The following is a 26,689-nucleotide window of genomic DNA, read 5'->3' as shown; positions in this document are numbered from 1 at the left end:
TGTGCAAAGTAAAGGATCAGCAATAACCGTGAGAAGTAAATTCAATTTTTAAAACCCTTCTTATCTCAGTAATGTAATAACACAGGTAAGGAAATCTACCTAAAAATATGTGACTTGCCCAACTGTCCTTTGAACAAACTGGTAATTAAACTTTGTATAATGAACTGAGAAGGCACATGGGATAATGGATAGTTCTCTAGATAGGACTCGTGAGGCTTGGGTTCTATTCCTGCTTCTGTAGCTGACCCACTACTATGTGACTTGGGTAAGTCACTTCTCTGCTCTGTACCTGTTTTCCCTTTTCTATTTAGTCTGTAAAATCTCTTGGGCAGGCCTGTACTCTCGCTATGCGCACATACAGTACTGAGCACAGTAGGGCCCAAATCTTGGTTGGGGCTTCTATATGCAATACAAATAGTAAATAAGAAGATGTACCCTGTTTCCCCGAAAATAAGACATCCTCCGAAAATAAGGCCTACTTACAGTTTTGCCTCTCGTTGTAATATAAGGCATCCCCCCGATAATAAGACCTCCCCGATAATAAGGCATCCACCGATAATAAGGCATTTTTCATTTCTGAAAAATAAGACATCCCCTGAAAATAAGACCTAGCGCATCTTTGGGAGCAAAAATTAATATAAGACACTGTCTTATTTTCGGGGAAACAGGGTATACTGCAGGATGCCTACTAGAAGATTAAATAAGTGCTTGGCCTAGTTCTCTGATATTTACTTTTACATTTGAAAGAACATACACTGCCTTGTCTTGTTGCCTAAGTAAAATATTAACCCTATTTAAAGTCCTCCATCAAATTTCAAACAAAATCTCCCATCAGAGCCTTTACTAGTCATACCATGGATTGCAGAGAAAAATGGAGGTTTTTCTGTGGTTGACCTGCATTTGCAGTCACGGTGCCCTAAAAAGCATGTAGATCAGGGGTCGGCAACGTTCGGCACGCGGCTCGCCAGGGTAAGCACCCTGGCGGGCCAGGCCAGTTTATTTACCTGCTGACGCAGCAGGTTCGGCCGATCGCGGCCCCCACTGGCCGTGGTTCGCCATCCTGGGCCAATGGGGGGTGGCGGGAAGCGGCGCAGGCGAGCGATGTGCTGGCTGCGGCTTCTCGCCGCCCCCATTGGCCTGGGACGGCAAACCGCGGCCAGTGGGGGCCGCGATCGGCCGAACCTGCTGCGTCAGCAGATAAATAAACTGGTTCGGCCCGCCAGGGTGCTTACCCTGGCGAGCCGCGTGCCAAACATTGCCGACCCCTGGTGTAGATTCTAATGTGCCTGTTAGCAGGTGCTGAAGTCAGAGTTAGTCACAACCTGAGACCCTTATTTGTTTCAGCTCCTTTTAAAATATCCAGCATGCTGAGGGTGCTATACAAACAGCAAATAAATAATATGAAAACTGTCCCAAGGACCCACCCTGCTCTGCTTGCAGCAAACAAATGCTGAAGCTGCAGAAGTCTCTGTATGAGATCTTTCTTATTTTTTGTAATATTTTTGTAAGTTTCTGTTCCAAATTTCAGCACATCCTGCCTGCACTTATCAGAGTAACACTGACCTGAACCTGCATTAGGAAAGAAAAAAATGGCTATCCTTTCACCTTTCATAGTGATCTTTCCTGCACCTCTTTCTTTAGACCTGGGCTGTGTAACACATGAAAAGATTACTGCTGCTACTGTCTAGTCTCTTCCGTAGACTTGTCTTTTCATAAGAAAGTGTAAAATGTCAATTCACCAGCTGAGTTTAACTGGATTTTTCTGCAGGCATCCGCCTGTCGACACAAGTACAGTTAAGGCAGGAAGAAAACATATCAAAAGCCATCAGGTGGCAGGCTTAATTGCCCCAGCCCTGTACTGGCTTGGGATGTTCATTTACATCAAACCTTTTACTTCAGCAATTAGACTGTGCTAATTTTGTGCTAGCAGAGATAATGCTAAATCAAGCTAAACAACTAAGTGTTGTCAGAATCCAGGAAGACTCAGTGGTTTGGAAATTATGATTAACTTAATTGTAATGAAACAGCTACAGAAACTCTCTTCCCCCTCTGGATGACCTCAGAGGGACCAAAGGAAAACTGGTTCCCTAGATTAGATTTAAATGTTGATCATGTTATCCTTGAGTAGAGCTACATCTGAAATAGTTTGACAGGTAATATACCTCCCTGAGGTGCACACTGATAAGAACTTCTAGTTACTTTAGGACAGATGTCAAATGAGTCAGCTATCTATGAAATCATTTAACTTGGACAACATGAATGCACATGGTGAAAGCCACAGACACACACACATATCCTGTTAGCTGAGATTTTGGAATCCTGTGACTTGTTCCATAACAGTAAAACTTTCAACGTCTTGCTTTTTTAACTAGCTAGAATAAATACGCCCCGAAAACCTTTAGCATGAGAAAACATTACTTCAAAGACATTATGCAGATACGCCAATGTTTTTGTAACCCCTTTATTGATTGGGAGGGGAAAAAAATACAGAAATTAACAAAATGTCAATAATTAAAACTTCAGGTGCATAGCAACTGGCTAGGAAACCCCATGCACATCTAGCAACCAAATGTATCCCATGTACATGCACTACCAACTGACCTTCGTGCTTCAGTGCTTAAGCCAATCTCTAACTATTAGGGGGTTAAGATGAGGCCCCTTCATGGGGGGGCAGTTTATCCTACATCTGCCTACTGGGAAGTTTCTTGCACCTTGTTCTGTAACACTGTCATAGCCTGGACCTCACACTAGACTCTGATCCAACATGACAATTACTATGACCTGGACACGTTTCCTTTTGGCTTCTCAATTCAGAGTTCAAGTCCCAAATTCAAAGTGATTCTCCCAGAAAGTCGCAGCTGTAACAGCGCTGACGCCTCAGCTGTTACAAAATGCTACATGCAGCTTTTTTGTATAGATAGTTGTTCACACCAGCTGTACCCCAAAATGCGCCGCAGAAATCAATGCTGGATAACAGCAATGGGAGAGGCAGGCTATGAGTTATGGGTGAGAGAGAAACTTTCTGGAAATATTTGCAGAGAAACTGTTCTGTGTCTAACTCTGCTCACTGTGGCTGAAGTGGGCAGACGATGAAGCCAGGTGAGCATTGTTGCTGTGTCACTGCTCTCACAGACGTGGTCTCTCGCCTTTCTTCTCATGGGAACAGATTTTAATCTCAATCACACTGGTGTAAATCCAGAATAAATCCCCTGACTTTACTGGATTGACTCCAGATATACACTCTGGCCCATCATCCTTTTATAAATCACTGGTCATCTTTGCCCCTCTCCCTCTGTGTGCAAAGGTTGATGCAGATCTTGTCTTGGAAATTTTATGGCACAAAGACACAAGTACTTTTTGGCTCCCATGTGTCTTTGTTGCACGACAGACCCCTTGGGGAAAACCTGTTTGATTAAGCTGCAGATGTGAGCGTGGCAGAGATGTGAGATCCAGGGAGAGGATGGAGGTCTGAAAATGTTCACATTCAGTGATAAATGCCACCATATCTTTCCCAGTGATGCCAGAGGACTTTCTGGGTTGGGATCTTTTTGTGGATTGTGCTGGAGAGAAAAACCTTTCTAAAGCAAGGACTTGCAATATTTCATGTGCATTCTGTATTTTCCACATCCTATGGCCAAAATGCCAAAGAAAAGTAGAGCCAGTTTCCACTTTTGGAAAGGCACAAAAACCACAATCATAATTAAGCAGCCAGTCCCTTTAGCAGCTCTGTGTGGCGTGTGGCCCATGCCACAGGCTCCAAGTTACACAGCCTATTCCGTTCCCGAAGGTAATCAGCCTGAGGAGCAGAGTTAAAATCATTAAAAATGACTGAAATAGTTTTTTTTAACAAAAAAGATCAGTGAAATTACCTTCTTTAGAAATGATTCACTCACATGAGGCAAACTGGGAAGCTTCAGCCAGGGCAGAAAGTTGCTGCTTCCTTGCTTAGACTACACTGACTACTAATTTGCTTCCAAATGCAATTTATGTTATTGGCTTCAATCACTACAGCCTTGCATGATTTGGGTCCTGGCTACATCAGAGATTGCGGTTCTCCTCATGCTGCCCCTAGAGAGCAGCTGGGAATCTCCTGAGCTGGAAGCTCTCAGGAACTGGTGGCAAGGGCCTCTCCGCATGAGGTCCTCAGCTATGCAATTTGCCTTCTCCTGCTGCTCTGTCAACCCCCAAACTTGTTGACCTTTCGGGAATGATGTGAGTCTGGTCTGTTTACTCAGGGAGATGGCGAAGTGGAGGATTTCTGTGAGCATAAGAACAGACATATTAGGTCAGACCAAAGGTCCATCTAGCCCAGTATCCTGCCTTCCGACAGTGGCCAATGCCAGGTGCCCCAGAGAGAATGAACAGAACAGGTAATCATCAAGTGATCCATCCCCTGTCACTCATTCCCAGCTTCTGGCAAACAGAAGCTAGGGACACCATTCCTGCCCATCCTGGCTAATAGCCATTGATGGACCTGTCCTCCATGAATGTATCTAGTTCTTTCTATAGGCTTGGCCTTCACAACATCCTCTGGCAAAGAGTTCCACAGGTTGGCTGTGTGTTGTGTGAAGAAATACTTCCTTTTGTTTGTTTTAAAACTGCTGCCTAATAAACCTGTGCAATTGGGTTTGATGCTGGGTGGAATATTTTGGGGTGATTTTTCCTCTTAGTTTGTTATTTGGTTGGGAGGGGGTTAAAGATCAAGCTACAATGAACAGATTGTTACAAATGAAAAACTTGTTTTAGAAATGTAGCCAAGGACAATTTCACCAGGTAATGCTGGCAGTTCCTATCAGAAATTATTGTTAATGGGAGTTGCATGTAATTTCTCTATTTCTGATGGGCAGCACTAAGAGTGAACATATTATAAATCCTAAATTTAACCCTAATGGATTATTCCAGTTGGTTTCCTTTGACAAACAAATTGAGCATTTGGTAAATGCTGTTGCATTATACATCCATTGCTTCTGTGTATATATATTGCTTCTCCAATCTTCTTTTATGCATCTCCTTGAAATAACTCAATAATAGTATTGCTATTATTGGGGTTGGGGGGGAGGAGAGAGAGAGAGAGAGAACACTTTATGCTGCTCTGAAAATAGGTGAACATTAATCCCCAGAATAGCTCCCTTCTTTTTCCAAAATGCTGGCTGCTGCGGAACTCTGGGTTCTTCTTGTCTCCCTTCTGGCTATATAGAAAACTGGAACCTGAAGGACTTTAGATAAGGGATTGATAGGGATGGCTAATTCTGGGCAGAGAGCTGATGAAATAAGTGTATTCATTTGTGTATGTTTATTAAGTCTAGCTGGAGCTGATGCATCCCAGTCATGTCACATTTCAGTGAGATTCCAAAGCTGCTGTTTTGCACTGCAAGGTGTTTGCCAGCCCTGACATCACCACGTCTTCATGCTGACTTTCCTAAATGGTGAAGATATTGACAAATGGCAGAGCTAGAAGTTGGTTAAAGAACAAAGTTGAGCGCTGCAGGGAAAATTTACTGCAAAACCCAAAGTTCAGCAAGGCCCAAATGTTCAGGGCAGCTTGGCAAGATGTACATTGCCCTCCACCGGTGGTCTTACTTCGTCCCCCTCCTCTTCATCCTTCCAACACTGCCAGAGTTTCTGTCTTCCCAATGAAGTAACCAGATGCTCCCTAATGTGTGGAGCTTTTCATTTCAGACAGCGATGGAAACACAATGGAAAATGGCATCATTAAACAATTATAGATTTTTCAAAAACAAGCCCTTGGATGAGACAAAACATTCCACTGGCTACAAAACCTCTTTCCCTTCCACTGAAACCAGCCAGCTCCCATTTTGGTGCTAGAACTTGTAGAAATAGTTCCTGTCACAAGGACATGGGCTTTGCCTTTGCGCACTGAAGCAGAGGAGCTTTGTCCTTCTGTTGCTTAGAAATATACAATAATCATTCATTTAAAACAAACCGAACTTACTTTGCATGTGGCTATGGTCATTGTCCGAGCGTTTTAAAATGGGGCTTGGACAGCAGCTCTCCAGCTAGGACTTGCAAGGCCAGCTTTGGAAATGTGACTTTCCCAGGGGTATATGACAACTAAGTGTACGATCAGCGAAAAACAGCTCGGGGCACCTCAATAAGAACTGAGTAACTCTGAGTCACAGGGAAGGACATGATGCCACCAGTGCTCTCACCCCACTCTGCCCATTGCTGTATTCACTCTAGTGAGATCTTTTCTGTGGTTACATTCAAAACCCAAACACATTTCCAGGGGAACCTGCCGGCACCAGACCCAACTGGGTTGGGTCTTATAAACCCTGTTCAGAGCCACCCACTAGTCCAAGGTCATTGCCTCGTCAGTGTGGGTGGGTTACACTCAGCACCTTTGCTTCCTCATCCCCCAAAGCTGGATCCTAGCCCTAGTGTGTGCAAAATGACATCCACCAGTAGAGGTCACCACACACCTCATTAAGTGCACTGGCATTGAGACCAATTCTTAACTAAAATCTGAGGCAACAGCAATCTAGGTAGGTGATGGTGTATGTATATAAAAAAAGGTAAGTGAAAGGGAAGGCCTGACTGATTGTGCTAACTAGAGACAAGCACAATGCAGCCAAGTGATATGCAAGCTTCCTCCACACAGCTCTGCCAATGCCCCCTCAGTCCTGCCCCACAGCCCAGGATATTCCAGCCCTGTGCTCCCAGACCTCTGCCAATGCATCCAGCCTCCCACCAGTTCTGTGCCTAAGGCTGACAATAGTGTCCAACTGTGTGACTGATGCTGTGAGGTGGGATGGAATCGGGTCACTAAAAAAACTTTCACTTGGGACCTAAACCAAGATTCTATCAGTTCTCTTTGATGCACATAGTTGTGTTAACCATTATGACTGCAACTTAAACATGAAGTATGCTTGCCTCTTAGAAAACCAGGATTCCAGTAGGAAGCCAGAAGCCAGCAGCAAAGCACGGAAGGAGAGGACAGCTTTCACCAAGGAGCAGCTGCGGGAATTAGAAGCTGAATTTGCTCACCATAATTACTTGACAAGGCTCAGGAGATATGAGATAGCTGTGAATCTGGACCTCACCGAGAGACAGGTACCTCTGGAACATCTGCCTCCTCAGCTGTGCCCCCCTGACAGGGCTATTCCTGCCTAGACAGAAGGGTGTATGTACAATATATTCACATTGCACCCGTTTCTACTTTTGCAAATGTGCATAAATATTTGTACATAACCTGAAAAACTTTGTAGCAAATCTAACAAATGCAGTTTAACAGGGAGATAATTGAGAAGCTGATTTCTGGTATTTGGTTAAAATATACATGTTTAAATATAATTTTAAGCTGCAAAAAACATTTCTGAATGACTGGTGTCTAAGTGCCTTCAGACGACCTATCCCATTCACTGGCACAAACCAAAAGGCTGATACTTAATAAGAAAGGCTGGGTGGCAGCTCCCAGGTTCTGATAACCAGGGCTGAGCTATGCCTTCAAGGTCCACAATGCCACAAACACTGCAGCATCCCAAGGAGCCCAGCAGTAAATGACACAAGAGTGCAGGGGATGTTAGATTCTCATCTGATGAGCTGTCTTCTTTCAGGCTAAGGGAATGTTGTGAACTAACTAGGGAGTATAAGAGTGAGGGGAGTGTGGACTTTGAGGGTCACTATGCTCCCAGTTTCCTGGTCTGCTCTTAGGAAGGGTTCTTCTATCAAGGCTTAATAGTTGGGCAATAAAGGAATTAATCAAGTGAAGAAAGGGAAATAGTATACACTTAGCTGACTCAGATAGGCCTATTAGAAATATGATAGGAAGATGGACAGGTGTATGCATAGAGTACTCCTGGGAGAATTCTCCGTCACTGCGCATGCACAGAATTCATGGCCCCCGCAGATTTCTGTGCTTCTCTACAGAAAAATGACTTCTGATGGGGAAACAAAGGGAAGCCACAAGAGGAGTCATCTCCTCCTCCCTGGCAATGCAGGCAGATCAGTTTGGGCACCCACAGCAGCTGGTAGAGATGTAAATCACTGAGGTGGGGAGGAACTGGGCCGTCATATGTGTGAGAGACACACTCTGTCCCTCTTGCTCGCTATTGCGGCATGCTCAGCGTGGAGGGGTGGGGCTTTGGAGTGTTTCTGAAGAGGTAGGTGTGGGGCAGGCTCTGTTCCCTCAGTGAATTGTTCCCTTTGTCTTTGTGAATTCCCCCAGAAGTATAAGACAGGTGTATAAATTTTAAGGCTCCTTTACCTTGCCAGAGTGGTGGAAAGGAGCCTTATTGTAAAGGACAGTGTGGCCTTATAAATGCGTATGGTGCTTTGGTGATTAGAACTGGTCTACATTTTTGGACTGAAAATTTCCTAGCAAAATGTGCTCCATGCACTGTTTCCTACTGACCTTTTTGGAGATGGTCAGTAGCCAGTATAAACTGTGAGTTTGAGTCCCCAGCCCTCGCTTGTGTGCTCTTCAGTTGCCTATGATGTAACACTGAGCATGGCTGCATATATTTGTTGACTAATAGCTAGAAATAAAGGGTCAATACTAGCTACATTTCTAATAGACAGAGGGGGTTTGGTGATTTCCTCCAATTCTCCCCACTCCCCTTCTCCATCCATTGTGCTGTAGTTTAAATAAATTATCAAAATAACTGAAACCAGCTTGATTATATTCCATTATTTTGACCAAAAAAAATGCAGAATTTTGCAGGCAAGAGAGAGACAAGAGACATCTTTTATTGGCCCAGCTTCTGTCAGTGAGAGAGACAGAAGCTTTTGAGCTTACACAAAGCTCTTCTTCAGGTCTTCTTCTTCAGAAGGTCTCTGTGTAAACTCGAGAGCTTGTCTCTCACTGACAATAAAAGCTATGACCTCACCCACCTTGTCTCTCTAGTATCCTGGGACTGACATGGCTAGGACAACACTGCATAGGTGCATGCAGAGACAGATAATGGGGAGCTGATGAATAATTCCTTCCTTTTCTCATCCAGGTTAAAGTGTGGTTTCAAAACCGAAGGATGAAGTGGAAACGTGTGAAGGGCGGGCAGCCAGTGTCCCCTCACGAGCATGACACTGAAGATATGGACTCTGCTGCCTCCCCGAGCTCTGAATAGCTCCTTGCCAGTAATAATGTACTGACGAATGCAGGAAGGGTTGTCAATCAGAGAACTGACGCCACACAGTTTAGCAGCAGCTGCATCATTAACAGGTGCCCCTCCCTGCTCAAATCATCTCATCCTCCTGCGTGTGACTCTGGAAGTGGTGTGCCTTAACATGCCTTCGGGACTGTAAAGGGCACACAGGAAAATCCAGAGGAGGGTCTGACTGAACTCTTGGCAGTGCCAGTATTTCTTCAAAATAATAACTAAACCCATTGACTATGAAACAAGTAAAGCTGACTAGAGCTGGATTTCTAAAAACCAATAGTGGTCTTCAAGTCCTCAAAAGACACAGTTTAGAGGCACCAGTTTAGGGTTCAGTGGGGCAGTAATGTAGCTCCCCAACATATAAGCTTATCCAGCATCTCTCTTTGGTCACTGCTATTTGCCAAACCATAAAGGACTTGAGCATGCCACAGAAGTGCTTTCTTCGTGCATCACTCCACGAGTAATGAACACTCTGGTATCCACTGATGTTTCTTGTGTCATCCAAACTGAAAATATAAATGGTTATAAGCAAGTCTGGGGGGCAGTGGGAATGTCAAACAAAAGTGTGGCCCCAAATGCTATATAGGCCTCCAGCCATCAGTTTTGGAAGGGATCATTCCCACAAGGACAAGGGCTCCAATTAGAGCTGAGATGGCAGGCACCTTTCTGATACGCCTGTGTGAATGAGATACTGGAGGTTTGTTTAATTAATCTTAGTGTAGCTGCTGAAATCAGAACATTAAATTTCACAGGGAATATTTTCATAACCACCGCCACCAAGTATCAAATCAAGTGTAATGAGGTCATGAATCATCACTGTTCTGCCCTGGACACTGAAATATAGCTGATTATATCTTCTGAAAGAATGCTGCTCCTTTCTGTTGTGTTTGTCACACTTCTTTCTGGAATGCCTCTGGGTACTACCTGCAGTTTCCTTTGTTACAACTCAGGACTATCTGGGTGAGCAGAAAACAGTGTCCTGTGAAATGATTAGTTGAATTTATCAGTCTTAAGTTCTCGTTTCTTTTTTACTTGGGATCAGAACGTTCTACCTGTCGGCATGCAGGTATGTACATGTGAATTATGTATGAATATACGTGTCCATAATGTTCTATGGATAAATATTTACTATACATGCACTCAGGGTCGGATTAACTCTTCTGTGGGCCCAGGGCTATTAGATTTTGTGGGGCCCCTGTATACAAGTCTTTTTCCTAATTTAAAACAAAATGATCACAAATTATGGCATCAAGGCTATTAACACTGTACTAAACTTGCCATTTAATTAACATAAAGCCGTTCTGTGGTTATATTTCAGTCTTAAAACATGCAGAATATAGTTAAGTTAATTCAAAATAGCCTACTTCTTACCTTAGAACAGCTGTTATATTAGTTTCTTTCTGGGAGGGACTTTGGATGCAGGAGGGATTTTGACCTGGGGCAGGAAGTTGGGGTGCAGGGTCTGGGAGGGAGCGTGGATGCAGGAGGGGATTCTGACCTGGGACAAGGGGTTGGGGTACAGGAGGGGGTGCAGGCTCCAGCTGGGAGGTGCTTACCATAGGCGGCTCTCGGCCGGCAGCCAACAGGGCTCAGGCAGGCTGCCTGCCTGCCTGCCATAGCTCCATGCCGCTCCCGGAAGCAGCCAGCAGTCTCTGCACGCCCCTATGGGGAGGGGGACAGCGTGTCTCCATGCGCTGCCTGCGCCCACAAGCACCACCCCCACTGTGGGGATGGGGTGGGGCAGCGTGCAGAGCCGCCGCCTCGTCAGGGACCACAGCGATGTGCCAGCAGCTGTCCGCTTCCGAGAGCGGTGTGGGGCCACGGCATGCATGCAGCCTGCTTGAGCCCGGCTGCGCTGGGGCCCCTTTAGCCCTGGGCTGTAGACCTAAAGCCCCTGCGTTAATCCGGTCCTGCATGCACTCCTAATCAATATTCAGGCTGATCAAATTAGTAATTAATCATCTAACGAACTTAGCCCTTTTTTTCTGTTTGCAAACTTTCCACAGACAGACTGATTTTTGTGAATGCATTCACTGTTTGCAATTGTTTGAACAGTTTATGCAAACAAATTTTAGCCTATGAATTGTTTGCAAATTATTCACTTTCATTGTTTATGCTGTGTGATTGGTTGCCTATGCTGCATGGTATTGTTTCTGCTTCCTGATTAGATGACAAAACTTTTTAAAACAAGGCAGCCTAGCAAACCACAAGTGAAGAAAAGGAAACACATCATAATTAATTATCTTGTTTGTGCACATCCTCTTCAGCGTGTGAATCCGGGTGCTAGTAGTAGGAAGAACAGTCATTCCCCAAACATCCACGTGAGTAAAAACTTGTTCACACAAATGTCCATTAATATTGAATTAAAAGGGGCAAAAACACAGTCAAACTGACCAGCTGTTTGGAACTCAAATGAAGGCTCATGAACATTATTTTGCAGTATTCAACCAACTCTATTATCCACTATGATATCATAGTGTCTGAGCCAGCCCCAAAGTGCATGAACGGAAGTAAAGAACAGCCCAGCTTCCATTTAGGCATTACAAGAAGTAGCTACATTTTGAAGAGAGCTCAGCATGGTGGGTACACATTGGTTGCTAAACTCCATTAAAAATCTGGCCACTCATTTAGGTGCTTAAAATGGGAGATGAGCAAGAAATGGACCTTTAGTGACCTCTGCTGATCTCAGATCTGCACTGGAGCACTAGTAGCCAGCGGATTTTATGAGATGTGTCTGAGGACGGGATCCAGCCAAAACAATCCATAAACCATGCGGCAATTTGATATCAGTGGTGCTGGTTTAACCTCATTTTTATCAGCGATCACCAGATTCAGAGGGAAGCACGAGACAGCCACCTTTATGCACAATGGTCATGTACCATGACATAGTCCATCTAGCATGCTCTGAGCTTCCCAGGAGCTTTGAAGAAGGTGCAGTCTCTGGAGGATAGCTGCAGCAATACCCACTTTGCAAGGCCTCCTGGTACAAAGAGAGAGAGTCCTGAAGAGACATAATTAGGACCTAATTCACTTGAATTATAAAATATCTGATGCAAGGGTTTTGTTGCAAACAAGCTGCAAAGGTACCAATATGATTCCAATCCAGAAACACATTGAAATGATATCACAGTTCTATCATTTCCAGCTAGAACTGTCCGGAGGTGTTTCTCAGTGGTTTGGGCACCTCCTCATTTAAGACAATTCTTTGCCAAGTTGCCTACAAGGCACTTAACCTAATAAAATGAGCCCTGAATATTAACGCCCCGTTGCCCCCTTTATAGTGTAATTAATCCAGTTATAGATGCCAATACATTGCTCCGATTTTGTCTCAGGATCCTTAAGTGCCCTGAACACCCCCAGCTGTCCCAACAATGCCACCTGAAATTGGCCTCTTTTCACCAAAGTTTGCAGTATATCAAATTATAAATAGTTTTAGAAAAAAATATAGTGTCTATTCCTTTTGTTTAATGTATGCTAATGTAATGTTTCCATATTATATTGTAACAGAATCTCTAACTTTCTTAGAATGATATATGAAATATTGACCTTTTTAAAGGACTGAAATTCATGTTTAAACATTTTAAGGTAACATCTATTTGCTATCAGATTGTGTCATGCTATTTGCACATACCTGCAAGCCAGTATCATGCTGTTTGCATTTTGATGTTACTCTGATGCACTGATAATGACAGACCCTAAATGTTCTAGAAAACTCCAGTCTCTGTTCTTTATTCCCAATGTATAAGCTTTGCAGAAATGGTTGGATGCCCAGTTTCATATCTGGATTGTCAGTTAAAAAAATTATAACCATGTTACACTTTGCAAAAGATGTCCAAAAAAATAAATACAAAAGTTAAAGTAAGCAAGAGTCTGGAATCCTTGTCCAGAGCTGAGAATTATTGTGTGTGCTGAGCAAAATCATCCATTCAGATCCTTTTCTTTTAATATCTCCAATCTTTGTATGACTGATGACAATTCACAAAGTTAAAATGTGTATAATGATTTTACAAATAAAGTAACTTGGTGAGGGAAAAGTTATATACAATATTTTCCTATTCAAACAATAAAGCCCATAAGAGAATATAGGTCTGTATAGAAATTTTAGAGGATATATTTTTATGTTCAAAAATTTTAAAGTCTCTAAAACTTTCCTTTCCATTAATCAAGAGACAAGGTGAGTGAGGTAATATCTTTTATTGGACTAAATTCTGTTGGTGAGATTGGTCCTGAAGATTTCTGTGTAAGCTTGAAAGCTTGTCTCTCTCACCAACAGAAGTTGGTCCAATAAAAGATATTACTTCACCCACCTTTCAGAGTAGCAGCCGTGTTAGTCTGTATCCGCAAAAAGAAGAACAGGAGTACTTGTGGCACCTTAGAGACTAACAAATTTATTAGAGCATAAGCTTTCGTGGACTACAGCCCACTTCTTCGGATGCATATAGAATGGAACATATATTGAGGAGATATATATACACACATACAGAGAGCATAAACAGGTGGGAGTTGTCTCACCTTGTCTCTCTCATATCCTCGGACTGACATGGCTACACCAAAACTGCACACTTTCCATTATTCATATTTCTATTGTATGCTTGAAAAAGTAAGATTACTGACAACTTTACCAGCTTTCAACAGGTGACAGTGAAATGTCATGACAGCTTGGGAGATGTTCAGACAATGGGAAGTAATGGCCTGTAATTCTGAAGAAGTTCATGAAAACCCTTAACAGCATCAGCTGGAGGCATGAACACATATCCCAGTTCTGTGCTCTCCTCCCAATACGAGGATGTAAGTGGCACACGGCCCTTGTGCTGGCCCTCTGCACAAGGATGAATTTCACCCAGTGAGACAATGAGTGCACACAATCTCAGGATGTTCTTTCCTACTCCATTTTATTGGTGCTATGCACACAATTCCTGTACATCCTGAGCAAAGACAGCTAAAGCATCAGTGAAGCTTCACAGAGCCAACTCCACTGCCCTGAGTGCTGCAGTATTCATGGGCCCTAACCCTGACCCACACACAGAGGTTTCAGAGTAGCAGCCGTGTTATCCGCAAAAAGAACAGGAGTACTTGTGGCACTTTAGAGACTAACAAATTTATTTGAGCATAAGCTTTCGTGGGCTACAGCCCACTTCTTCGGATGCACAGAGGTATGTTCAAAGTCACTTCTCAGACAGGTGGACAGATGTCCAGCCACAGCCAGCGTCTACCTGGAGTCCCTCTGTTTGGAATTCTCCATCTAGAGAGCCCCCACGCCTTCACAACCCCTCCCCCCCCCCAAAAAGAAAAATTAAAATAACCCCAGCATTGAACACAAAAAGGATTTCACAGTAGAGTCATGAATTGGCAAGTCCTCCCTACTAGTACTTTTTAACAATTAAGAGAGCATCTGCAATAGCTATCTTATTCTGATGTCAGATATTACTGAAATGAAATATCAGCTTCATTTTTTCTGATGTCTTTCCTGCCGGTAGGCTTGTGTTAGTGTTTGTTGGATGGTTTTTATATTTAGGAGAAGAGACCCGACTGAGATCTTGTAGGCAGAGAACTCTATGCAGCAGGAGTAAAGAGTTGAGCTCATAATGGTGGGTTCCGGACAGACAGCAATCAGTGCTAAGGACTGAACCTAAAAGCCCTAGACAAGAACTCACTAAATGAAGGCAGAACCCAGGCTGGCAGTGAGCTGCCTAACCTGGCTGCAACAGGCTGTTTGTTGTAACCTAAGCAGGGCCTTTCATGCTTTCTGATTGCTTAAAACTTAGTAGGTGGCTTTTAGTTAAAACTTGCTTAACTCAAACTCCCAAGAAATGCTTGAGAGAAAAGCTCTTTCTGTTTAAGTGCTGGTTAACCATGCAGTGTCCTGTGAGCATTTGATTAACAAACTCTCCAAAGAGGATCATTCCTGGAAGATATCCCAGGTCTTTGGGCTATTTAACTCCACATCTAACTCAGACACACATCTCATCTTCATTCCGAGGAATGGGAAACTCCATATGGTGCATGTGTGCTCTTGTGCTCACTTTCCCATAAGCTGCAAGGGCAGTACTACTATGTGCCCCAGCCCCATAACTGTGTTTGGGCAGTTCCTAAACTACATCCAAAGCTGGCTCTGTGCTGAAATCTGCTGGGGCCCTGACTGCCGACAGAGCAGGGCAAACCAAAGAGCAATTCAGACTGACTCCTCACCTTGGAAAGAGGGTAATAAATCTTCCCACATGGAGAAGCAGCCCACAGCGGTAGGTTGGATTCCAGTTCCATGGCCCTACAAAGTGTGTGAACAGGATCTCAGTATGTGCCCTAAATCACAGCTTCCAAACAGGAGTGAGTCTTGAAAAATAACGTACAGTCACCTGTGAGCCAGGCCCATTTGATGCTGGAGCTTCCACATGAAGCCATCTGCTCATCCTTCAGTTTTAGTGTTTTGTGAAGGAACATTTAATTCCTGACATCAAAGCTTTTGACCCTTGAACCCTTGGTGCCAAGAATCTTTCAGGCAAAGTCAGTCATCTGGGAGCAAAAGCTCTGACCTGCAATTATTTTTCTTAGAAATACACATCAGGATTTATTCTCCTCACAGAAAGGAAGTGAAATATTTGGGGATGTTTGGCAAGGCTTCCCATGTCTGATTCTCAATAAATAATCTGTGCACAGTCACCCACATACCGTAGGCTGAATCTGGCAGGTCTGAGATTGGTGTACAGATACTTCCACAGGAAGTGCATGCAGGCAGGGAAATGAGGCTTTCTTCCCATAAATGGCCTAGTCAAAGAGACCCAGGAGGAATGGAAATCTCTGCTCAAGCTCAGGAGTACGCGCTGTACACCCCTGTTTGTGAAGTTTTTATTTAAAATGCACTGACAAAAGCAGGAAGAGCATTTTCTCTGGATTCTTGGATTCACAGATTTTTGAGGCCAGAAAGGGCCATTATCATCAGTGGTGGGTATTGTAGGCAGGGGGAGACTGTGCCTCCCCAAATAACCTAGTGTGGCCCCACCCACGCTCCGTCCCCAGACCAGGCCCCCTCCTGCTGTGCTGTTCCCAGCGCTCTGCCCTGGAGCTGGCTGCAGTGGCCGGCCTGCCTCGCACAGGGACTCAGGGCATCTGAGGCCGTGCTGCCTGCCCGGTGCTTGGACCGCGCCACCCGGCACTCTGGAGCTGGCCACCTCGAGCACTGGGGCTGGGGCCTCGCTCGGCAGAAGAGGAGGGAGTGAAGGGGGCAGAAGGGGAGAGGCGGGGCCTCGGTCACAATGGGAGGGGCCAATGCTAGCCTCCCCGGACTGCCGGGTCACTGGCCGCCCATGACCATTATGATCATCTAGTCTGACCTTCTGCATAACACAGGCTCTCATTTCTTCTCTATGGTTTCCAATACCTCACAATTGCAGTTGCTGTGAAATTTTGATGATCCATCCTGGATCCTGGACTAGATGGACCGTTAGTCTGAACCAGTATGGCTATTCTTTGTTCTTATAAAGTCCCACTTCCTCATCTGACTCCACCCCCAACCCTTCCCCTGATGAGCTTGTGAAGGTGACTTTTTGCAAAAAATTCCAATGGTTTTGCAATTTCACAAACTGTAAATTTCATATGAAATTACCATCTCTACAAAACTTGGGCAATTTTAAATTGAGCGATACAGAGAAAATCTCATAAAGATTGGAATTATATAGACAGATTTACTCACACCCATTCCCCAAGTCAGGTGGGGAGAGAAATGGTCTGGTTCTGGTTCCACTTCCAGAAGCTGAATGGAGATCTATACACGCCAGGTGGGGAAATACAGGTCTTTAAACTGTAATTTTGGGAAGCTGCTGTGAGGAAAGAGATAATGAGGCCAAGAGCAGAATGCCCATTGTTGTTGCTTGTTGCCAATATGATGTGGCAGCTGGTAGAACAAGTGACAAGGAGAATCACAGAATTATAGACTGGAAGGGACCTCGAGAGGTCATCTCCAGTCCCTTGCACTCATGGACTAAGTATCATCTCATAAATAATGCCAGCTTCACTGTGGCCAAAGGGGAGCATCTGAATCTATGGAGGATCCCAGCTACCTAAAGTGACCAGACAGCTCAAAATTATTAGGACTGTTCAGATATTAGGGACTTTGTTATATGGCTATTGCGGAGAAACTAAATGAATTCTTTGCATCAGTCTTCATGGCTGAGGATGTGAAGGAGATTCCCAAACCTGAGCCATTCTTTTTAGGTGACAAATCTGAGGAACTGTCCCAGATCGAGGTGTCATTAGAGAAGGTTTTGGAACAAATTGATAAACTAAACAGTAATAAGTCACCAGGACCAGATGGTATTCACCCAAGAGTTCTGAAGGAACTCAAATGTGAAATTGCAGAACTACTAACAGTAGTGTGTAACCTCTCGTTTAAATTAGCTTCTGTACCAAATGACTGGAGGATAGCTAATGTGACACCAATTTTTAAAAAGGGCTCCAGAGGTGATCCTGGCAACTACAGGCTGGTAAGCCTCACTTCAGTACCGAGTAAACTGGTTGAAACAGACACATAGATGAACATAATTTCTTGGGGAATAGTTAACATGGTTTTTGTAAAGGGAAATCATGCCTTACCAATCTACTAGAATTCTTTGAGGCGGTTAACAAGCATGTGGACAAGGGAGATCCAGTGGATATAGTGTATTTAGATTTTCAGAAAGCCTTTGACAAGGTCCATCACCAAAGGCTCTTAAGCAAAGTAAGCTGTCATGGGATAAGAGGGAAGGTTCTCTCATGGATTGGTAACTAGTTAAAAGATAGGAAACAAAGGGTAGGAATAAATGGTCAGTTTTCAGAATGGAGAGAGGTAAATAGTGGTGTCCCCCAGGGGTCTGTACTGGGACCAGTCCTATTCAACATATTCATAAATGATCTGGAAAAAGGGGTAAATAGTGAGGTGGCAAAATTTGAAGATGATACAAAATTACTCAAGATAGTTAAGTCCCAGGCAGACTGTGAAGAGCTACAAAAGGATCTCTCAAAACTGGGTAACTGGGCCACAAAATGACAAATGAAATTCAATGTTGATAAATGCAAAGTAATGCACATTGGAAAACATCATCCCAACTATACATATAAAATTATGGGGTCTAAATTAGCTGTTACCACTCAAGAAAGAGATCTTGGAGTCATTGTGGAAAGTTCTCTGAAAACATCCACTCAATGTGTAGCGGCAGTCAAAAAAGCAAACAGAATGTTGGGAATCATTAAGAAAGGGATAGATAATAAGACATAAAATATCATATTGCCTCAATATAAATCCATTGTATGCTCACATCTTAAATACTACATGCAGATGTGGTCACCCCATTGCAAAAAAGATGTATTGGAATTGGAAAGGGTTCAGAAAAGGGCAACAAAAATGATTAGGAGTATGGAACAGCTTCTGTATGAGGAGAAATTAATAAGACTGGGACTCTTCAGCTTAGAAAAGAGACAACTAAGGGGGGATATAATAGAGGTCTATAAAATCATGACTGGTGTGGAGAAAGTAAATAAGGAAGTGTTATTTACTCCTAATAACACAAGAACTAGAAGTCACCGTATAAAATAAGTAAGGCAGCAGTTTTAAAACAAACAAAAGGAAGTATTTCTTCACACAATGCACAGTCAACCTGTGGAACTCCTTGCCAGAGGATGTTGTGAAAGCCAAGACTATAACAGGGATCAAAAAAGAACTAGATAAGTTCATGGAGGTCCATCAATGATTATTAGCCAGGATGGGCACGGATGGTGTCCCTAGCCTCTGTTTGCCAGAAGCTGGGAATGGGCGGCAGAGGATGGATCACTTGATGATTCCCTGTTCTGTTCATTCCCTCTGGGACACCTGGCATTGGCCACTGTCGGAAGACAGGATACCGGGCTAGATGGACCTTTGGTCTGACCCAATATGGCCGTCCTTATGTTCTTATGTCTTATATAAACAACTATATCCACCCCCCCCCAAAAAAAAACGTGTCCCAGTCTTTCACACTTGCTAACTGGTCACCCTACACCAACCCATCATGCCTAGATGAGACTCTATTCCCAACATAATCCCCCTCCAGCCTTTCTTTCAGGGAAGGTTCCTTGCATCACCAATGGCAGAAGTACTGCTCCCCCTTGTGTTGAGGGTAGGGTTACCATACGTCCGGATTTTCCCGGACATGTCCAGCTTTTTGGGACTCAAATCCCCGTCTGGGGGGAAATCCCCAAAAGCCAAACATGTCCGGGAAAATCCGGCGCCGCTGGGCCGGGGGCTGGCCGGGGGCCGGCGGTGCTGGGCGGCCGGGGGGTGCGCCGGGCCGCCGGGGGCCACCAGGGGCTGGCGGTGTTGGGCGGCCGGGGGGTGCGCCGGGCCGCCGGGTGGTGCGCCGGGCCGCTGGGGGCCCGGGGTGCTCAGCCGGGGGCCGGCAGTGCTGGGCGGGCTGGGGGTGGTCGGCCGGGCCCGGGGCCGGCACCCCAGGGCCCGAGCCAACCCAGGCTGGAAACGCCAGGGGGGCCAGCCTGGGCCGCGCCTCCTCCCCCCACACCTCTCTTACCTGCTTCAGGCTTCCCGCGAATCAAATGTTCGCGGGAAGCAGGGGAGGGGGCGGAGACTTTGGGGAAGGGGCGGAGTTGGGGCGTGGGCGGGGCCCCGTGGAGTGTCCTCCTTTTGGAGGCACAAAATATGGTAACCCTAGTTGAGGGGGGTTACCCCCTAAAATCCTAGGTACTCATTGGGGGCATGGGCAATACTTCTGCCGTCAGCACCAGGAGGCACCAGTTCTATGATGCTCTTGCTGCAGTTTGGTGGGAATGGCGATTTTTTTTCTTACTGGTTCAAAGAGATCACAAAGAGCAGCCAGGAGCAAAATGGCTCTGCTAACCCACCTGACTAGATGGGGAAGGCACAGCCAATCAGGGAGCCAGAAAAATACCATGTGACCCATCCCAATCAACTAGCCCAACCCACAATACAATACAATCTTGTGACTTGTTATTTGCATTATCGTAGCATTTACTGCTCCAATCAGGGATGTGCACAGCACCTCACACAACAAAACAATGGTTCCCAAAAGCTCTCAACTAAAACGTATCACAAACTTTCCACATTCACCCTAACAGCAAAAAACATATCACATTTCAATCTGGTGGGAAAATGAATTTTGCTTCCATTTCCTGAACTCAAAACTGAGCAATTTTAGAGGAAAACAGCACTGTTCTGGATTGTTGATCCAGCTCTCTAGCTGCTCTGTGACAGCCCAGCGCACGATTTTATGTTGAGTAAACAGCAGCCCTGTCAGATGGGTGTCTGCTGGCTATTTGTGGTAGTTAGCAGGTGGGAATAGGTATTTATTTACGTTGGGCTTTTAAATAGCACTCTGCCTGTAGCGTGGCTCAGGGCACAGAGACAAATAACCTTCCCCAAACCTACCAAGCTTGACAAATCCCCTTGAGAAACAACTTGGATCTGGCACTGTTCCTTGGAAGACAGGCTCCTGCTCTGCTGAGCTGTGGGGAAAATGAATTCCAGAGCTAAGTTCTCCCACTGAGAACACCCTTCCCCCAGGGGATCAGTGCAAGTGGCCCAGCTGACCTTGGGCTGCCCATAGCACACATGGGACAGTGGCAATCACTCAGCTTGCCAGGACCCAAGCCTCTAGGGATTTCATCGGCGAGCAAAAATTCTCTCCCATCCAAGCCTGCACTTCAGGATGGTGGCTGAACCAGCCACATCTATAGTTATTAGAAACCACAAAACCAAACAAAATGATAGACTGAGTCCAGGCTGTAAGTAAATAACCTGATAATTCAGGAAATAGACCAGGAGTACTTGTGGCACCTTAGAGACTCAGAGCAGCATTGCTAGCATGAAGTTCTAAAAAAAACAAAAACAACAACAACTGTGAAAAAGAGGAAATCTATGTCCCCACCCCCTGGTTTCATAAGATGATTTAAGACATTTTAGTGCTCTCTCATTTGCTTAATTTTAAAGTGATTCCTAAAATAATCTGTGACTATCTGCTAGAACAGCTTGAATCTGTGAGCATCGAGAGAGGTGGATGCTACATTATAGTCTCTCTATATAAAGTTGTCTGGACCATAGACCCCACTCACTATGCAAGCATAGACAAGCAGGGAAATCACGTAGAAGGCTACAGAAAGAAGAAAGGTTGGAAGGGGTGGAGGACAGGAGGCGAGAGACCAGAAACCTGCACAGGGCTGCGGTGCTGCTGTCCTACTGAATCTGATAATAGTTCTGCAGTGACATCAGGGTTAGGATTAATATCTGATTAATGGAGATCAGCATGACCTAACGCATTTTATATCATAGGAGTGTCCAACGTCCTGGCACGTCTCTCTCCTTAGTAATGTCTGAACCCCGGCTGCTGGCTCTGAACACTGAACTATTTCCATCCTGTAGCCACGTTCTGATTTTCTCCCTGCCTCCTACCTAACCTGAGCCAGCTCTCTATTCTTATCCCATTTCAGTTCTCTTATTTCTATTGAACCATGTAGTCACAGAAACTAGCTGAATCCTAAATAATTTCCACCATATTTCAGACTACGCCAAATCCCGGAAGTGAAATGTTATAACACTCTCTGCTCCTGCTTGGTGCTATGAGTCCATGATTTCTAATAACATCAGTGCCGTTTTCATTTCCCACACTAAGGACTTGCTTCTGCACAGCATGGATCACTCTAGGAGTCCATGGGACTGCTCCAGAGCTGAAAGTTAAGCATATGCTTATAAATGGTTTGCTGGACTGGGGCCAGAATACTCACCGCTAGGAAAGGCTAATCGCATCATGCGTACATCTCACTTAGCAACTCAAACACTGTTGTTTAAAATAACCTTATCTGAAAGGGCCCAGCTTCCTGGAGCCACAGTCCGAGCCGCTGCTGAGCTGAGAACCACCACAGGATCTATTGTAGAGACATACTTGATTAGAGGCATCCCAGGAACAGAGGAAGCCTGATGATAGTGAATGCCTGAGATGCTGCTTAATTGAGTCCATTTTTACACAGATGGGAAGTGTTCAGCTCATGCTTACTCACGCTTTGCATTGCTGACTACAGAACTTGCCAAGTAAAGAACAAAAGGATAAAATAAGGATGAACTGTGATTAATGTAATTTGTCTTTTTCTTAGGTTGGTAATGTAAATCAAATAAAATCTTCTCATACTTTTTTTAAATGGCCTCTTGTCTCAGGTGAGACACTATACCACCCAGTGAGATGTTCCAGTTAGAATTCCACAGTAATAATTACATGTCTCCTGTAATAATACTAATAAGGATAGAAATAATTAACAGATAGTGTAGCTAAACCTGTCTGGGCAAGAGCAGGGAGTTTATTACTCTAATATTAATCACAGTCCCTAGGTAGAATCATGAAGCCTGCATGAATCATTATTAACTCTATTGTTCAGCCTCTGCAAAAGTATTTCTAATGAGGCGATAGCTACAATATTATGAGATAGAAACGGTTACTGTGTTCAGAATCCCAGCTTCAAATGAATGATTTCAGCTCATTCCTTAGAAATATTGTCCTGGTCAAGGATGGCCACAAACAAACCAATAAGACACAAACAGTTCAAGGTGGAATGGACAAATAAGTTCTAGTTAATTTCCTCTGTGTACAGGTAGAAGAGATTGTTATTATTCAGTGTTAATTAATGCAAGCAATGCACACTGGAAAAGATAATATGAACTACTCACCCACGTTGCTGGATTCTATATTAACTATAACCACTCAAGAAAATGATCTGCACATAACTGTAGACAACTCACTGAAAACCTCTGCTCAATGAACAGTGATGGTAAAAAAAGCAAACAAACTATCCAGTTGATTTCAATGGCAGTTAGGAGCCTATACCCTTGAAAATCCCTCTAGGGTGCCTATCTGCATCTTTAGGTGCCTCAATGCCTTTGAAAAGCTGACCTATCCTGCTATTTGTCATCTCTCCTTATACAAGAACACGGGAACATTCAATTATATTGAAACCCAGCCAACCGAATACTAACAAAAGGAAACTGCATTTAACACAACGCAAATCATTACCAAAGCTTTTCTGTCCCTAAAATCAACAGAGCTCCTGGGAAGAAATGTTTTACAGTCAGCACTTCTTAGAGAATAAGGACAAGTAACAGGTATGTGAAGCAAGTGCATGAATCAGGACGAATGACAATTTCCCGTGTTACAGAAAATGTTCATTCCTTTACAAGACGAATGGGTGATGAGAACTGTGATCTGGAGGAGTCCGCCTCTCATATTCTGTGGTCTTCTTGTCAGTGAGTCCATGTCTAGACTAGGAAAGCAGGTTATGTCTTCTAATGTGTCATGATTATCAAGCAGGATTTTGCATCCAGTATAGACAAGGCAAATCTATCTATCTTCCGTTTTATATTGCTGCCCATCCTTGAGGTATCTGAATGCTTTCCACGTAAAATTGATAGCCTAGGGGATGTTGTGGAGTCCCTTTTGGGGTAAAAACACTGGAGTATTCTTTTGGTTTTGATTGAGTGGTTACAAGTTTTTTTTCTGGTGGGTGGGGAAGGGCTGTTTCGGTAGACGTAGGTGCCAATGTTGTGAGTGTCATGTTTAAAAAGGTGTTAGCTGGTTGTTGTCACCCATGGCTCACCACAACCAGCTAACAAATTTTTAAAACAATCTATTTTCTTAGTCTAGACAAGGCCTTTGTGGCTGTGTAGTCCCAGCTCAGGACATGAGAGGAAATTCCCTCAGCAGGGGGTTTAACTATACTGTACCATCTCTGCATTTCCTTCAAAGACTTTGGTCTTCTCCTGAAGCTCCCTGAAGTCCCCTGTGATCATTAGTGTGACGGATATGCTTTGAACTGGCGCCGTCCTGGGGAATTTCCCATCACTTTGTCACAGTCACATTAGCTCTTACACGGAGAGGAACATACTTTGAAACTGGAAGTGAACTTGATTGAACTAAATTAACAATCTGGTCTAAATCACAAACTTAATTTGGAGAAACAGCCTTATAGCACATACAGTAGTGTCAGCTTTCATAAATTATACCTGGGTCTGGAGGGGCCGTTCAGGACCCTAAACCATTTCCACATACCATAGCTCCTGCTGCTGAAACTCTGACTCCCTAATTCGGAGACCTTCTCTGTCAGGATTACAAACTGGTGAAAGGCCCAAGGAACGGATACCTGCTCACAACTGCACTTTTCACCAAGCCTGGTAATAAAGGTGTCCAATAAAAACACAACACTTCCTTTTCCATAAGGCATTACTTAAGTGGATATGACTGTATTTCATCAGGGAGACAATCAAGTGAAAAATTGAAAGTAACAGCTCCGTTTCCCTTCGAACACTTTTTAAACCTATGACATATCCTTGCTAATGTTTTCTTAAGCCCACCTGCTCATGCTTTTCCCTGACAGTGTGAGGGGCGAAGATCTCAGAGAGAATACCCCGTCTCCACAATGGTAAAATTGTTTGAATCTGCCTGCTGTGACTGGAGGGAAAGCTGTGATGTCTTCTACACATCCTCCCAAGGGGACCATTGCAAGGGAGGGGGAAATAAGGTGCTAAAGAGTAGCAAGCAAGACAAAATGTGCAGGGTCTGTGTGTCCATAGGATCGACTCAGCCAGAACCACTGTTCTTTATCCAAGTAAATTTGTGATCCTTCTGGGGCAGATAACTATTCCCTTCCTACTAAGCACAATAAGTCTGGACAAGCTACAATCATATGACACAACATTAAATTACCTGCCCTTCCTGAGTTCCTTTTCCTCTGACAGTTTATTCTGTGTAATGGATGCCAAAGTTTCATGAGGTGGACAATGGCTCTTTTTATCACAGAGATCTGGTCCCAGCATTCAGAGCTGTTCAGAAAAGGAAATTAGACAATGTTTTTGCAAAGCAACCTCAACCCTGCATAATCCAGGGATACCTTATAATATGAAACGCTGGTGGCACATCCTGAAGCTGAGCGATATCACACAACCCTCCTGGCAAGCAGTTCTGAGAGGACATCCCCTCTTTGGAGTAATGACGATTTAAACGTTGCTTCCTGCCCAGTGCAGGAGGCTTTGGTGGAAGTTTGATCCATGCTGTACACAGGTTTCCATTACACATAGCCAGTTGAAGGGTGTTTCCTTGCTGCACAGTAGAGTTTTCATGGAGCAGTAGGCATCATTATTTGAGATTAAGTGTTAGCTCCTATCCATCTTCTTCCAGTGTTTGTGTTGCTATGTAGTTGTGTGGGGCCAGAAGCAGGCCAGAGGCCTCAGTGCTGTGTGTGTTTAGAGCACTAGCACAGCAGGGCCATGATCCCTGACTAGGGTCTTTAGGTCTACTAATAATATCTCAGGGTTTGTCTACATGGGGACATTCAAAAAAATTAATCTTAATTAAGTAAAGATGTGAATTTAAAGTGAATTAGTTAAACTGCATTAAACCCCTTTGTGGACACAGCACTGAAGTGGCCTTAATTAATTTTAGCTTAATTCACTGACGTGAATTCACTTCAAAGTGAATTAAGCTAAACCAAATTAAGGCCACTTCAGTTCTGAACGAGAGCATCCAAACACATTTTTCATAAAGTTTAACAAATCCCCTTTAAATTCACACCTTTAGTTAATACAGATTAATGTTCCTGAATGTAATGTCCCCATATAGACAAGCCCTCAGATAGTTTGATGGCAATTCCACTGCCCACATTCTATTTTAAAATGTGTTTAGTTTGCCAGCAGAGTAATTTGCATTTTGAAATACTGAAAATGCTGTTGTTTGAGTCTGAGTTTGGTTCAGTTCCCAGTTCTGACATGTCTGCCTAGCTATGCGATCTTTCACTTTAGTCATCTGTAGCGTCCAGATAAATACCTCATTTACTGTCTGACACTGCACACGACTCCTTATATACATTACGAGTTACCCAAAGCCTAGGTCTGAACCATGTGTTAGTGGCCTGGTCTCTTTTCATTCAAATACAATGGTGCTGAGTCCCGGTAAGAGCACAGGACGGGCAGATTTTTCAGTGCTGACCATCAGACTGTAGCGTGAAGCTAACTTTGTGGAAGTAGTGTGGTTCTCAGGAAAGTGTTAAATGTGAAAAGCAACTTTCAAAAGTTTGTAGATAACAGACTCCTACACTCCAGGTATTTTCATTCAGTGAGTGTACAATGCTTTTATCATGTGCTTCATTGGCTGTCTGTATTGTCAGTCAATATCTTGCTGGGCCAGTGATGTGGGAGGAGTCTGGAATAAGCCCACCCTGTCTTGTTCATGTGGTTGAATTTAATCATTTAATAAAATCAGTTATTTTTCTAATTCACCTCTAGGATTTTTACTGCTGTTACTCTGGACACAGCAATGAGAATGAAGCGCTATCACAAGGAAACCTTTCAAAATGCTCCAGATGTATGCAGTGTTGTTGTAGCCATGTCAGCTCCAGGATATTAGAGAGACAAGGTGGGTGAGGTCGCTTTCAATCTTGCACAGAGCTCTTCTTCAGGTCTCCCATACTGGGACAGCCCAACATCCCAAATTCCAGCTGCTGCTTCACATATCGAATAGATGGATTTTTCTTTTACCACTTTCATGCCAACTACAGGCATC

The 26,689-nt window shown here is 44.0% G+C and overlaps 1 protein-coding gene across 2 annotated transcripts in view; it reads left to right on the top strand.

Annotated features, from left to right (window-relative positions):
• MEOX1 (mesenchyme homeobox 1) overlaps nucleotides 1–26,689 on the top strand; it is a 43,349-nt gene that overhangs the window by 4,773 nt on the left and 11,887 nt on the right. Inside the window, exons 2-4 of one of the 2 annotated variants that reach the window (XR_008443272.1) lie at nucleotides 6,899–7,071; nucleotides 8,961–10,182; nucleotides 26,413–26,542. Coding sequence is in view for 1 of the 2 variants with exons in the window: in XM_054014099.1 (XP_053870074.1) it covers nucleotides 6,899–7,071; nucleotides 8,961–9,083 (296 nt within the window). In the remaining variant the exon portion in view is untranslated. Of the gene's footprint in view, nucleotides 1–6,898; nucleotides 7,072–8,960; nucleotides 12,945–26,412; nucleotides 26,543–26,689 lie in introns of those variants that run through there. The other variant, XM_054014099.1, reaches the window with a different exon arrangement.

The sequence above is a fragment of the Malaclemys terrapin genome, chromosome 25 (assembly GCF_027887155.1).
Source record: "Malaclemys terrapin pileata isolate rMalTer1 chromosome 25, rMalTer1.hap1, whole genome shotgun sequence".
Lineage (NCBI taxonomy): Eukaryota > Metazoa > Chordata > Testudines > Emydidae > Malaclemys > Malaclemys terrapin.
Note: the sequence above shows the minus strand (reverse complement) of the source record. Positions and strands in the feature narration are given on the sequence as shown.